We start from the raw sequence: 12,766 nt of genomic DNA, 5'->3' as shown, positions 1-12,766 counted from the left end.
AAACTGTCAAATGTGCACACACCACTCATGATGGTTGTCGACGAAGGCAGACATGGGGCTGATCTGGACGGTGTAGGTGTCATTGGCTGAATACTCAAACAGGCCGTAGTATGGGTTAAAAAGCTCCCGTGACACCAGAAAGAAAAACTCTCGAGATGGGCCACTGTAGTCCAGTCTGAACGGGAGCAAAACATAAACAAACGTGTTGAGAATCAATGAAAAAATCTATATATGTGTGTATACAACAAGAGACTTTAACTTCTGCTTCAATAAATCATACTGTGGTATATTGGATTATTTGGTCAAATAGATTTTTTACAGTGACAATGATATATATTAATACATGTCATGTAGTGTAAAGTCTGGTTATCTTTAAAACAAAGTGGTAACACTGACCCCTCTTCTCCAACAAAGCTGACGTAGAGTTTACTTCTCTGTAGATCTTTGCGCGAGTAACACATTATCTGATTGAAGGCGTCCTCCAGTAGATGATCTCTGCGGATTATCAACCTAAAACAAGCACAAGTTAGCATGAGTGTGAGAATGTGTTATAAAGCAAGACCTCAGCGTACCCTACAGATGCTCACTTGACTTTGCCTGGACCCTGTCCGTAGCCTTTAGTCTCCAGTTTGCGATAGAAATTCCGAAGTTTGGCTTCAAAGTCCCGTTTGTACGGCGCAGGGGCCCGAGCGTTGGCTCGTTGTGTACCTGAGAGGAAGAGATCATAGTTAAGAGAGTTTCCTGAGAAAAGTGACTTTTATCAAACATAGATTAATGTGTATAAAATGTATAGATTATATGGAACAATTCAGGCTTTATTAGTCAAATTTGATGGCTCTTTACACATGAGACTTCATTTATATATCTATCTATATCTATATCTATCTATCTATATATATATATTTCAATATCATAAGAATAAGTTGTTCAAACAGCAATAGCGACGCTATGCGAGTGAATCATATTTCTTGAAAGCGATCCCATTTTTTATTAATTATTCAATATACTCAACATATTCAACATATTTATTATCATTTCTCCTAGAGTCAGAAAATTTGAACGCAAAATAAATAAAATATAACTGAGATCTCCCATTATATCTCCTGAAATAAAAAAGAGCAATCTCTGAGCAATAAAAAATTCCACTGTCAATAAATAAATAAATAGTAGCAGTTGTACATAAGGGATATGGTGCAAAATTACTCTATTCTCCTAGACAATTTAAATTAAAGAAAAAATAAATGAAACATAACTGAGATCTCCATTATATCACTTGGTATAGATATAAATGAACAACCGATGGATGGATGGATGGATGGATGGATGGATGGATGGATGGATGGATGGATGGATGGATGGATGGATGGATGGATGGATGGATGGATGGATGGATGGATGGATGGATGGATGGATGGATGGATGGATGGATGGATGGATGGATGGATGGATGGATGGATGGATGGTCAGACAGACAGGTTGGATGGATGAATGGGTGAATAGATAGATAGACGGAGAGGATGGATGGACGGATGGTCAGACAGACAGACTGGATGGATGGATGAATAGATAGATAGACGGAGAGGATGGATGGATGGATGGATGGATGGAGATTTTAAAGGGTAAAAGTAATCAGAATGGTTTGTAAGCGAGCAAAAAAAGCACTATAGAGCCTCTATTATAGAACCTGTAACCAGCGGACAGTGTAATCCCTGAGCGTCAGCGGTGACTAAAGTCAGATCAGGGTTTGTTAGAGCATGATTCCCTCTGGCACCGTGATGTCCGCCACACTCCAAACAGAGTTTTGAAAATCAGAGTGTCAGTATCACGGTTTAAAAGCAGCCTGTAGGGATTACCCAAAAACCCTAGACTCCAAACACACACCAAATCCCAAATAGCGGATCTGATGGATTTGGCAGCCAACTCAAAATATACCCAGGAAATCTGGCCGACTGAAGTCAAGCTCCACAACCAAACCAAAGCAATGCTGTGGAAGGATGGGTAGGACCAGAAACACAAATTTGCAATTATCAAATGAAAGAATTTTTTAAAATATCGTAATAGTATTAATAATAACAGTTTCTTGAGGTTTTGTAGATGAGACCGTGAGGAACTGACCAGGGGAGTTCTGAGGGGAGGAGACCGGAGACCCTCGAGGTGATTGACAGTAGCTGGGGTGCAGTAAGGCATGAGGTGGCACATACGACATCACTTCCTCTTCAAACAAGCTACAGTGAGAAAAAGAGACAAAGATTGTTTGTGTTTGGAGGCAAACAAAAAAAGATTTCTAAGATACATTTCCCTGAGAAGCCAAATTGCATTAGATATCAATTACTCATTTAATGATTTTGTTTTTTCAAAGAATGTACTGTGAATTACAGTTTTGTTTTGAGCTTAACCCTGACATATGATATAATACAACAGTTTATTGAACATTTAGTCCAAATCTAAAAAAGTCTGCACATGTGTTTTTTGAATGGTATGATATTTGATATGTCCGGGTTTTATGGTTTATTTTCATTTAGTAAGATATGGGAGAATATGGTGCTTTATATATTTTTGAGGAATATTTTGAGGGGGAACGTTTTATTCAGAGCCACAAATTGAGAAAGATATGAAATTTGGTGCAGTTGTTGATATTTAAATAGCCAAAAAGATAAAATGCTGATAGCCTGTAATGTAAATAAATCAATGAGATTTGAGATAAAAATCAGTTTATATCTCCCAGTAATACTTAGTAAAATTATAGTTTTATGATCAAAGCTCAAAACATATAATGTAATGTATTTAATTATAATAATGTAATTTTATGTATACGTATATAACTATAATACTGTAAATATAAGAGATTAACAAATAAACATTCATCAAAAGCCTGATGGATCATATTTGATACATTTTAACTTGATTTTTCTATAAAATAAAAAAAGTATGGATAAACAAAACTAAATGGGGACATCTTGAAATTTTGCTAAGAATATAAAAGTTGAGTTATACCTCGTTTTTACAATTATACAAAATTATTATATGTGCTAAACAGTATAATCTACCAATCAGATGACAACACATGTAGTCAATTGTGTAGAACAGGTTTCTTGGCAAGTTTTGATTATGTTGATAAAGCCTTAGAAATTTGTATGGGTAATTTTTGCAGGGTACTGTAAATTCACATTAATCACTGGAAGAGTACCTGAGCAAAATCACCAAGTCTGCATCGCTGGAGAGGCGAGCTAAACCCGAAGCTCCCTCATTACGAATAAACTGCACCTTCTCCCTGTGGATTAGAAACATCAACATTTTCATAACCAATAGCTCAGAACTGAGGTTTGATTTGTAATATTTCTTTGAGTCTCACCTGAGTGAGTGATTCCTAATGAGCTCAGGCTGCCTCTCCTGAAGGATCTCATATACGTTCGGCTGCCGCAAAAATGCCACTATTTTATCATTGTAGGCTATAAAGAGAGGAGCAAAGCAATTGGTGAAATGTCAAATGAAGATGCTTCAAAAGTTATAACTCCACATTTTGATAAAACTATGCTTTATGAAGGATTTAACAAGATGAACAAATCTAGTTGTGTCTAAAAACTTCCTGATGAAGCTTGGCTTGAACTGGCTCACCAACAGGAACTACATCTGGACACTGGTTGCGATTGGCTGAGAAGGTGTTGGAGGGGCGTGGCAGTACAGCGGGTCCAGCATGCCGAGGGTCATCGCCCACCTGCAGCACAAACAAAATAGGAACAAGTGACCACTATGTCCTCACATCCACAGGACGTCCCACAAGAAAACATCAGTTTACTGCAGTGACTGTATGTGAATATTGTAGCATCTAACATAAAAGTTTGTGTTTATTATATAATATGTGTGTACATATGTATACCTGTGTGTGTATATATGTGTGTATATATATATATATATATATATATATATATATATATATATATATATATATATATATATATATATATATATATATATATATATATATATATATATATTTTTTTTTTTTTTTTTTTTTTTTTCATATTCCTTTCACTCCTCTGTCAGAAATCTTGCGAGGAGCACTGGTCGAGGCAAATTTATGGTGAAATTATTGTCTTTCCACTTCCGTATTATGGCCCCAAAAGTGCTCACTGGACCATTCCGAAGCTTAGAATGGCGCCTATAACCACTGCCATCATTATGTTTTGCAACAATTAGGTTGCAAAGGTCTTGAGACAGATCTTTGCTTTTACCCATCATGAGATGTGTCTTGTGTGACACCTTGGCAATGAGACCTTTTTGTAGGCCGTCATTTGGGACTGAACCAGCTGTTATTAATTTCCACTGACAGGGGGCTGGATTGCTTTTTAATTACTGTAAGTTTTCAGCAGTTGTCTTGGCTTTCCATGCCTTTTTGCACCTCCCTTTCTTCATGTGTTCAATACTTTTTCTCTGTGTCATTTCACATTTTTACATATAACTTAATTTCTGAACTTATTATTTGTTTGTTTCTTTGTATGTATGGCTTACTTGGGTTGTTACCAACATCTGGTGAGAATTTCATGTCAATAGCACCTTTGGAAATATATTTAATGAGAAAAATGATGACGTGTTCAATACTTATTTCCCCCGCTGTATAATATATATACACACACACACACACACACACACACACACACTGTCAAGTCAATTTTATTTGTACAACGCTTTTCAACATATATATAAAATAACAGGCTTCAGTTGCTTTTGCATAATTCACCGGATATGTGCTCCCTAGTGAGTGTTCTTTAAAGATGAAAGCTTCATTAAGAGCCCTGTGACTTAAGATCTGACAGCTCTTTTGCTAAAGCTGAGTGGATTGTAAAACTTTCCCTGGCCTTTATTCCCAAGGTGTTTATATAAGCAGAGGGACTTTTTAATGAAGTGCGCTCATTTGCATTTTATATTATGAAGACACAGAGGATTTAACGATTAGTGGAATAATATTTAGACACAATATGTTTACATGCATACACATATGGTCCACTGACAAACGCACTCACACAAGGGATTGTGGGTGGACTGATGTGAAAATGACACGGTGCATGCTGGGACACAGCGGAGGCCGATGCTGTGAAATTAATAAGCATATCTAAAGAGGCCTGAGAGGGTGATCTGTTCTCCACACGCCCCGACGTGACAGAACATCAGATTCCCTAATGAGAAACCTGCTGAGAGTGTTTTATCATGTAAAACTAAAGATATTTTCATTAGAATATCTGATCACTGTCACATGCATGTTAAGCATTTTATTACTGTTTAAATAAAGGCTTAATGGTTAAAACCATTCAAAAGCTATTATGCTTATGCTCACCAAGACTGCATTTATTTGATCAAACATACAGTAAAAACTGTAATATTGTGAAATGTTTTTACAATTTCAAATAATTGTAATGTATTTTAAAATGTATTTATTCTGTGATGGTAAAGCTGAATTTTCAGTATCATTACTCCAAGTCTTTATTGTCCCATGATCCTTCAGAAATTGTTCTAATATGCTGATTTGCTGCTCATAAACATTTCTTCTTATTATTAATGTTGAAAACAGTTGTGCTGCTAAATATTTTTGTGGAAACAGATATATTTTATTTTTTGGATTCTTTAGTGACTAGAAAGCTTAAAGAACAGCATTTATTTGAAATAGTAATCTATACTTTTACTACTCACTTTTGATCAAACACCTAGCTAAAAAATATTAATTTCTTTAAAAAAAAAAAATTCTAAATCTTACCCTAAACTTTTGAACAGTAGTGTACATTTAGTGTCAATGATGAATTCATATGAAATCAATTTATTTTAAATCAATTTAATGCATTAATTCCTTCAAAAACAAATAAGCTTACTGACCCCAAATCTTTGAACAGTAGTGTATATGAACTACATTTGTACATGCAAAAATCGTCAGGTGGTGGCTAGTGTGTTGTGTATAGCTGCCCGAATCAAAAGTCTCAAAGTTTAATTTAATTAATGAATGAAGTCAGAGGTTTGCAGTGATGTTTGGTGCAACCACATGGGCGGAGCTTGAACTGTAGCGTGCAGTGTGTGATTGGCGGCTCACCTCCCCTGCGCTGTGGCTGCGCTGGCGGCTGAGGTGCTGGCGGTGGGCCAGGAGGATGCTGGGTCGAGCGCTCTGCAGTGGCAGGCGTGGGTCTATGAAGGTGGTGGCCCTGCAGTTATGGTCCACGAAGAAAGGCTGAGGGAGTAACACAATCACGTCAAGCTTTCCCAGCAGCAAGTAGGCCGAAGGGTTTAAAAGCACAAATGTGAAGCTCATATTCATGTAAAAGCACTTTAGATTAATGCGCCAGTAAAAACACTAACACATGAAATATTTACAGTAAGTGTTACGGTTGTACCTTCAAAGTATATTTTAAACATTCATTTGCAGTACTATCTGCTTTCCTGCTAAGCTTCCATTATAAGCATATTACTGTAAAGCTCTTCCTGATACATCAAAATTGTGTTATGTGGTAATTGGCAACAAGCCACTGATGAATCAAATGTAATTCACTTATGGTACATATTAGTAAATATGCTGAAAATAATTCAAAATATATCTATCTATAATTTTTTAATGTAAAAATATACGGGACTAAATGTAAAAAATAATCAAATATAGAAGAGAAAGATGGACAATGAATGATATATATATATATATATATATATATATACACACACATAGATACATATATATATTACATACATATACACACACTTTTAATTATTGCTTTATTTATTTTATTTAGTATAAAATACATTAAATTGATTAAAAGTGACAGTAAAGATATTTACAATGTTATAAAAGATTTAAATTTTAAAAAATGCTGTTCTTTTGAACTTTCTATTCATCAAAGAATTCAGGGGAAAGATAGATAGATAGATAGATAGATAGATAGATAGATAGATAGATAGATAGATAGATAGATAGATAGATAGATAGATAGATAGATAGATAGATAGATAGATAGATAGATAGATAGATAGATAGATAGATAGATAGATAGATAGAGAGAGAGAGATTATAATTTATTATTTTTTTGGCCATATTTTATTTTATTTAGAAATTAAAAGTTAAAAGCAAGGGGTAGAAAATAGAGCAATATCCAGAATGTGAACACAGAACACAGAAGAGATGTTTCCAGACCTTTCCCGTGTGGTCGTGTTTCATTTCCCAGCCTCGTGGAAGATCCAGCTGTTTGTTGGCGAACATGTTGAGGAAGGCAACCAGGTCTCGATTGTGCTGGTAGCGCTCAAAGTGGTGCGTGTCCCGGCGCACTTTGCTGATCATGTGTTTTAGACATGTGTTACTTGTAAACATGCGGTAGGCACTCTGAGAAAGGAAAGGCAAACAGTCAAGAGTGTTTCATACCGTGTTTAAGCAATGCTAAATATGTAACAAAATTACTTTTACAACAGCACAGCATTTCCCCAAAATTAGTGACAGAACCAGATGACTGGTCAGAGAAACACTTGTTTTTATGGCATGACTGACCACAAATTCCCTTCAAGGGACTGGAAATGGGCTTGTGGGTAGGCTTACTGCGGTAGTCTGTGTTACACAATGTTCGGCCTTACATCGATTACATTACTTGGCCACTGCGGCACCGCACCCACAATCTTTCTTTATATAGAAATAAAAACGATTAAGTTGAATTGAACAACGAACACTAAAACTATAAACTGAAAGCATCTGCTCTACTCCAAAATCGCCCCCTATATCTGTAATTAGGGAACAGCCATTTGTAGTGGTGCCCGAAACCATAGTGGACGTTATTAAGTGCAATCATTCAATCCCATAATGCACCGCAATAACAAGCGAACAACCAAAGTACACTCAACGGCTAGACAATACCCATGATGCACTGTGAGGGTCTGACCACAAGATGGCAACCACAGCTGAATCATCCTTCCATCCATTTTCCAAACCGCTGGTCCAATGTGGCTACAGTGTAATATCATATAAGCATAATTGATAATTACATTGTTTAATTAAGGGTTGTACATAGTTTCCATGACGGAGTTTAAGATAAGTGTTTTCATTACTACTGGAGCTGCCAGTTTGCTAAGATTCAGATGACAGCAACCACAAACTATGCAAAAGCGGCAGTCCTTCCAGTGCACTCACTGTCCAAATTCACTCATTCACTCCCTCAAGTGGACTATATTAATGGACTAATGTAGGGAATAGTGAATGAGGGTATATGGGGTGATTCCGAACAAGATTGCACTAATCATGTGACGAGAATAAGGAGAAATGACTGACAAGATGATGGTGGAGGATTTGGTGCGCAATAGATCCTGAGCGTCATTGACAAATATTTTGTCTTGTAAATTCAAAAGCAATGTTTTTTACTGGTTTAAGCAAGCTTATATACCGGTGTGAAAATTTTCTCACCATGACATCCATACCTGTGGGTAAAAAAAGTGTGAATAATTAATGTGTTTGGAGACTAACAGGGTTGGAATGCAGTACGGTGAAGAAATCTGGGCTGGTGAGAAACTTGGCGCTGGGGGATTGAAGCAGCAGAGACAACCGAGAGCGAGAGCTAGTGGGCCCAACCACACCGTCCCGACGGTACTCTGAAACAGAGGACAGCTTATAAGTGTGGTGTGTCTGTTGGGTTAAAACAAAAGATCTTTTTTACGAGACTCATATACTGTACAAGCAGTGCATTTCTATTGTGAGAGAGTACCAGGTATGGAGTGATGCAGAAGGTCAGCGTCGTCTGGCGGCATCTCTGCAGCCTGTTCGTCTGTCCTCTCATTGGTTATTGTCCTACGAATACTCTGATACCTGAACAAATATGGCATATTTTGCATTCATAATTTTGTACAAGGACAATTATACTTTATCCTTCATAGATATAATAAAATAATATTTTTACAAATATTATTGTTAAATTAGTTGGTTATATATTAGCTTACTCTGCACAGTTTTAAATAAATAAAAATGCAGAATAATAATATTAAGTAATCATAACTGTAGTTTTACATTTTATTTTTAATAAATTATACATATAAAGGTTGGATTTTTCCTAATTTTTTTTAATTAAGGCATTAAGTTCAATTTCCAAAAGATGATTTTTTAGTCAACTTTAGCATGGGTGTCTAAACTTATGCATAGCACTGTAATTGCATGTTTACTTAATAATACATATTAAGTAATCATAAATGTTATTTTTACTTCAATTTTTAATAAATTATTTAAGAGTTCAGATGCAAAAGCCTTAAAGTGCCATCTGAAATTTTCTTCTTGAATGATCATTATCAAGCTCGTTTATTTAAGTTAAATAATTTCACTTAAATGGCAATGAAAATTACCTATTAGTTGTCATTTCAGTGAAATTACTTAACTTAAATATACAAGCTTTATAAAAATGATCATTCTAGAAGAAAATTTCAGATGGCACTTAGAGGCTTTTGCATCTGAACTCTTCATATATATATTTTTTTCAACATAATATTAAAATATTAAGCAGCACAACTGAAACAACATTGTTTCTTGAGCACAAAAATCAGCATATTAGATTATTAACTTTATTTAATTAAAATGGTGTAAACAAATCAAATGAATGATGCTGCAGTAAATTAAATTAAATGAAATTATTAATCATTTATTTTATTTAGTAATATTATTTGTTTACTTGATTTGAACTTACTATTTCTCTTTATATTTGTGCCATACCTGTGAATTAGGAAAATGTGTATGCAACAAATACTTATTGCAAGCCATAAAACTGTATTTTGCATTATTTTTAGTAATGAAGGGAATATTCCAAATATGTGCAAAAAACAACAATTTTAGGAGTAAAAAAGACTTGACTATCGTTTTTACTGACATTTTGTGCTTGACGATCTTTTAATTTTAGATGCTGCGCACATCTATGGCACAAATGCTTTTGCAATTAAAATGCATGCCAATAAACCAATAAAGGGAGAGAAAGCACGAGAGATGTTTTGATAGAGCATGATAATGGCAGAACAGATTAGGCTGCAGTGGTGACATTTTTAAAGAGCATACGAGTGAGGATTAATAAATGGCATTTCGGACTCGGATAAATCCCAAGATATTAGAACTTAAGGTCACTGTGTGCACAAAACACTCTATCAGAACTCACTCTAATCATAGCTGACTTCATGCCATCTTGACAGATCTCTGCTGGTGTGAGTATAGCGTGCACGTGTGACTGACCTTCGGTTAAGCTGCTCCATCTGTTGAATGGAGTTGGATCTCTGTAGGATCTGAGGTGCAGCTGGAGCAGTGGGCCGCTGCCAGGTGGTGGTTCTGTTCACGTGATCCACATAGAAAATCCTGCCGTGGCTGTCAATACGGGCTTCCCAGTCTACAACATACATGTTATAATGACCATGGGCAATTATAATGTTAGTCAAAGGCTTTGTGCTATGCTCATTATAGAATGACTACATGGGACAGTGGTTGGGTGAATCTCACACAAAGACAAAAATACTCTCTCACTTGGCGGAAGAGGCTCGTCCACTCTCTGATAGCGGCTGATGTCGTGACGCGCTGAGTGAAGGGAACGCATTGGCTGGAGGCCATTCACTTGAGCACTGGCTCCTTCAAAAGGGCAAAATGAGTTTAAAGTTGCATTGTGAATATAATAAAATCAATGTAAACATCAATATACTATACACAAATCGTTCATAAAGTCCTCTATTACTCTGGTAGATTTATTCTGTAAAGCCAAACAGGAAATTAATTAATTATATTTTATATAATAATTCAAAAACATATTGAATTATTATTTTTAATTGATGCAATATATTTATTTTTCGTTTTATATTTTTATAATTGATGTTGTGTTATACTATTTTATATTTTAATATTATCAATATTATTTTAAGATTTTTATTCAAGTTTTTACATATTTATATAATACATTTTATTTGAATAATAACAACGAATGATTTTATTTATTGTAATATAATTATTTTTATATTATCAACAATAATTGAAAATCAGATTATGTTATATTTTTTAAATAAATATCATTCATGTTCTTAATATTTATATAATATTATACTTTAATACTAACATAATGAATTATTGTTTTTTATGTAGTTATATAAAAAAAATCGTATTATTATCATTCCTATCAACAAACGTGATATACTATTTAATATTAAAATAGTATTTATTATAATAAAATATTATTGTTATTATTATTTATGTTCTTAGCAGTTAATATTTAACCCTCTGGGCTTCTTCATAATTGGGTCACACTTAGCTTCCTCCCGCCCGAAAACGGGCGAAGCCTTAAAATTGTACTTAACTTTGTCCTAGGATAACCATTCAAATATTGTTTTGTTCTATAATGTTTTCTGATTATTATATAGAATTTTTAGAATTTTTTATGATACTTTGCATTAATTATGTAATTTTTATGAGCTATTTTTTCCATTAGAATTAATATATATATTTTTATTTTATTTATTTTATTTTATTTTTCAATAAATGCAACATTTCACATCAAATTAGAGTGCAGGCCTAAAAAAAAAAAATATTTCAACTGAGAAGAGCGCCACCTAGTGGCTTCAAAATTTATTAATTTGTGTCATGTCCTATAACCGCCCATAGGCGGCCTATAGCTTTTTTATTTATTTATTTGATTTATTCCCATTCGGAAAGAAAACAATTTATTACTAATCAACCACTGAATGGAACAACACCAATTATATATCATTTTAAAGCTTAGAATCTCAGCTTTTTAATGCATCTAATTAAATGTATTAATTCCTAACGAGTGCTGAGTAATCCCTCTAAAACCAACTGTACCGCCAGCAGGCGCCACCTAGCTGCGAAAATATTTATTACCATATTTTTCAAAAATCTTGCCTTGATAAACACAAAGTTGATGTCATTTGAAAGCTTAGAGTCTGAACTTTACAGTGAATGTATCCACTTTGAAAAACTCTTAAGTATTGCTGAGTTATTTGCTGATACATAGAATTTCTCTTTTTTTCATAATCTATAAAATAATGTACTGCAATGTGTCAAAAACATCATACAGCTCATGAAACATTCTCAGATAATTGAAAATGGCACTTCATTTTTTACAGCATATTATTACAATTAAAATGAGCCCAAAATTAACATAATCTATTGCTTTTATGACAAGATATTCTTCATGGAGAAAAAATTGCCCATGAGGGGGTGTGAAAGACTGTACAAAAAGGCTGTCTCTTTTCAAAATGCTGTAATTTTTGATTCCTTTATCCAAAAATTATTATTTTTTTATCCAGATGCAGCTAACATGTAGGGGGACTTCACTAAAAAAGAATTTTCCTCCTACCTTATTTCCTTACTGAGTTATTCCATGACAAATATGAAAGATATGCAAAATCATAATAAAAATTATATATATATATTGTCTTTTATCCACCGTTTCTTGGCGGGACAATGTCCAAATGTAATGTAATTTATATTTTCAAAAAATTTAAAAAGAGTTCTTTCAAACGATACCTACCTTTTGACTCTCCTTGCTATAGTTTTGGAGTTATTATGATTATATCATTTTTATATAGTTTGGGGCAAAATTTGCTGTTTCAGTCTTACCAGTTCATTTCTCTGTGTGTGTGTGTGTGTGTTTGTGTGTGTGGGTGTGTGTGTGTGGGGGGGAGGGTGTCTTTTTTGCACTCTTGATGTTCTAGAGTGTCACCCCTTCATTGCTGTACACTTTTTTTCAGCACAGTGGCTGATCTGTAGCTTGTACCACCAAAAGTTTCT

At 34.4% G+C, this 12,766-nt stretch overlaps 1 protein-coding gene across 2 annotated transcripts in view; it reads right to left on the bottom strand.

Annotated features, from left to right (window-relative positions):
• Window positions 1-12,766, bottom strand: part of hecw2b (HECT, C2 and WW domain containing E3 ubiquitin protein ligase 2b) — a 57,456-nt gene that overhangs the window by 6,899 nt on the left and 37,791 nt on the right. For both annotated transcript variants that reach the window (XM_081362130.1, XM_081362129.1), the window contains 13 exons: window positions 10,496-10,597; window positions 10,211-10,361; window positions 8,712-8,812; window positions 8,474-8,598; window positions 7,163-7,348; window positions 6,077-6,211; window positions 3,616-3,715; window positions 3,353-3,449; window positions 3,188-3,271; window positions 2,116-2,225; window positions 588-708; window positions 397-510; window positions 23-175 (listed from right to left, as the gene is read on the bottom strand). In XM_081362130.1, coding sequence (XP_081218256.1) covers window positions 23-175; window positions 397-510; window positions 588-708; window positions 2,116-2,225; window positions 3,188-3,271; window positions 3,353-3,449; window positions 3,616-3,715; window positions 6,077-6,211; window positions 7,163-7,348; window positions 8,474-8,598; window positions 8,712-8,812; window positions 10,211-10,361; window positions 10,496-10,597 — 1,579 coding nt within the window. The remainder of the gene's footprint in view (window positions 1-22; window positions 176-396; window positions 511-587; window positions 709-2,115; window positions 2,226-3,187; window positions 3,272-3,352; window positions 3,450-3,615; window positions 3,716-6,076; window positions 6,212-7,162; window positions 7,349-8,473; window positions 8,599-8,711; window positions 8,813-10,210; window positions 10,362-10,495; window positions 10,598-12,766) is intronic.

The sequence above is a fragment of the Scardinius erythrophthalmus genome (assembly GCF_964197995.2).
Source record: "Scardinius erythrophthalmus genome assembly, chromosome: 3".
NCBI classification, from domain to species: domain Eukaryota; kingdom Metazoa; phylum Chordata; class Actinopteri; order Cypriniformes; family Leuciscidae; genus Scardinius; species Scardinius erythrophthalmus.
The sequence above is the reverse complement of the archived record's forward strand: the minus strand, read 5'-3'. Positions and strand labels throughout refer to the sequence as shown.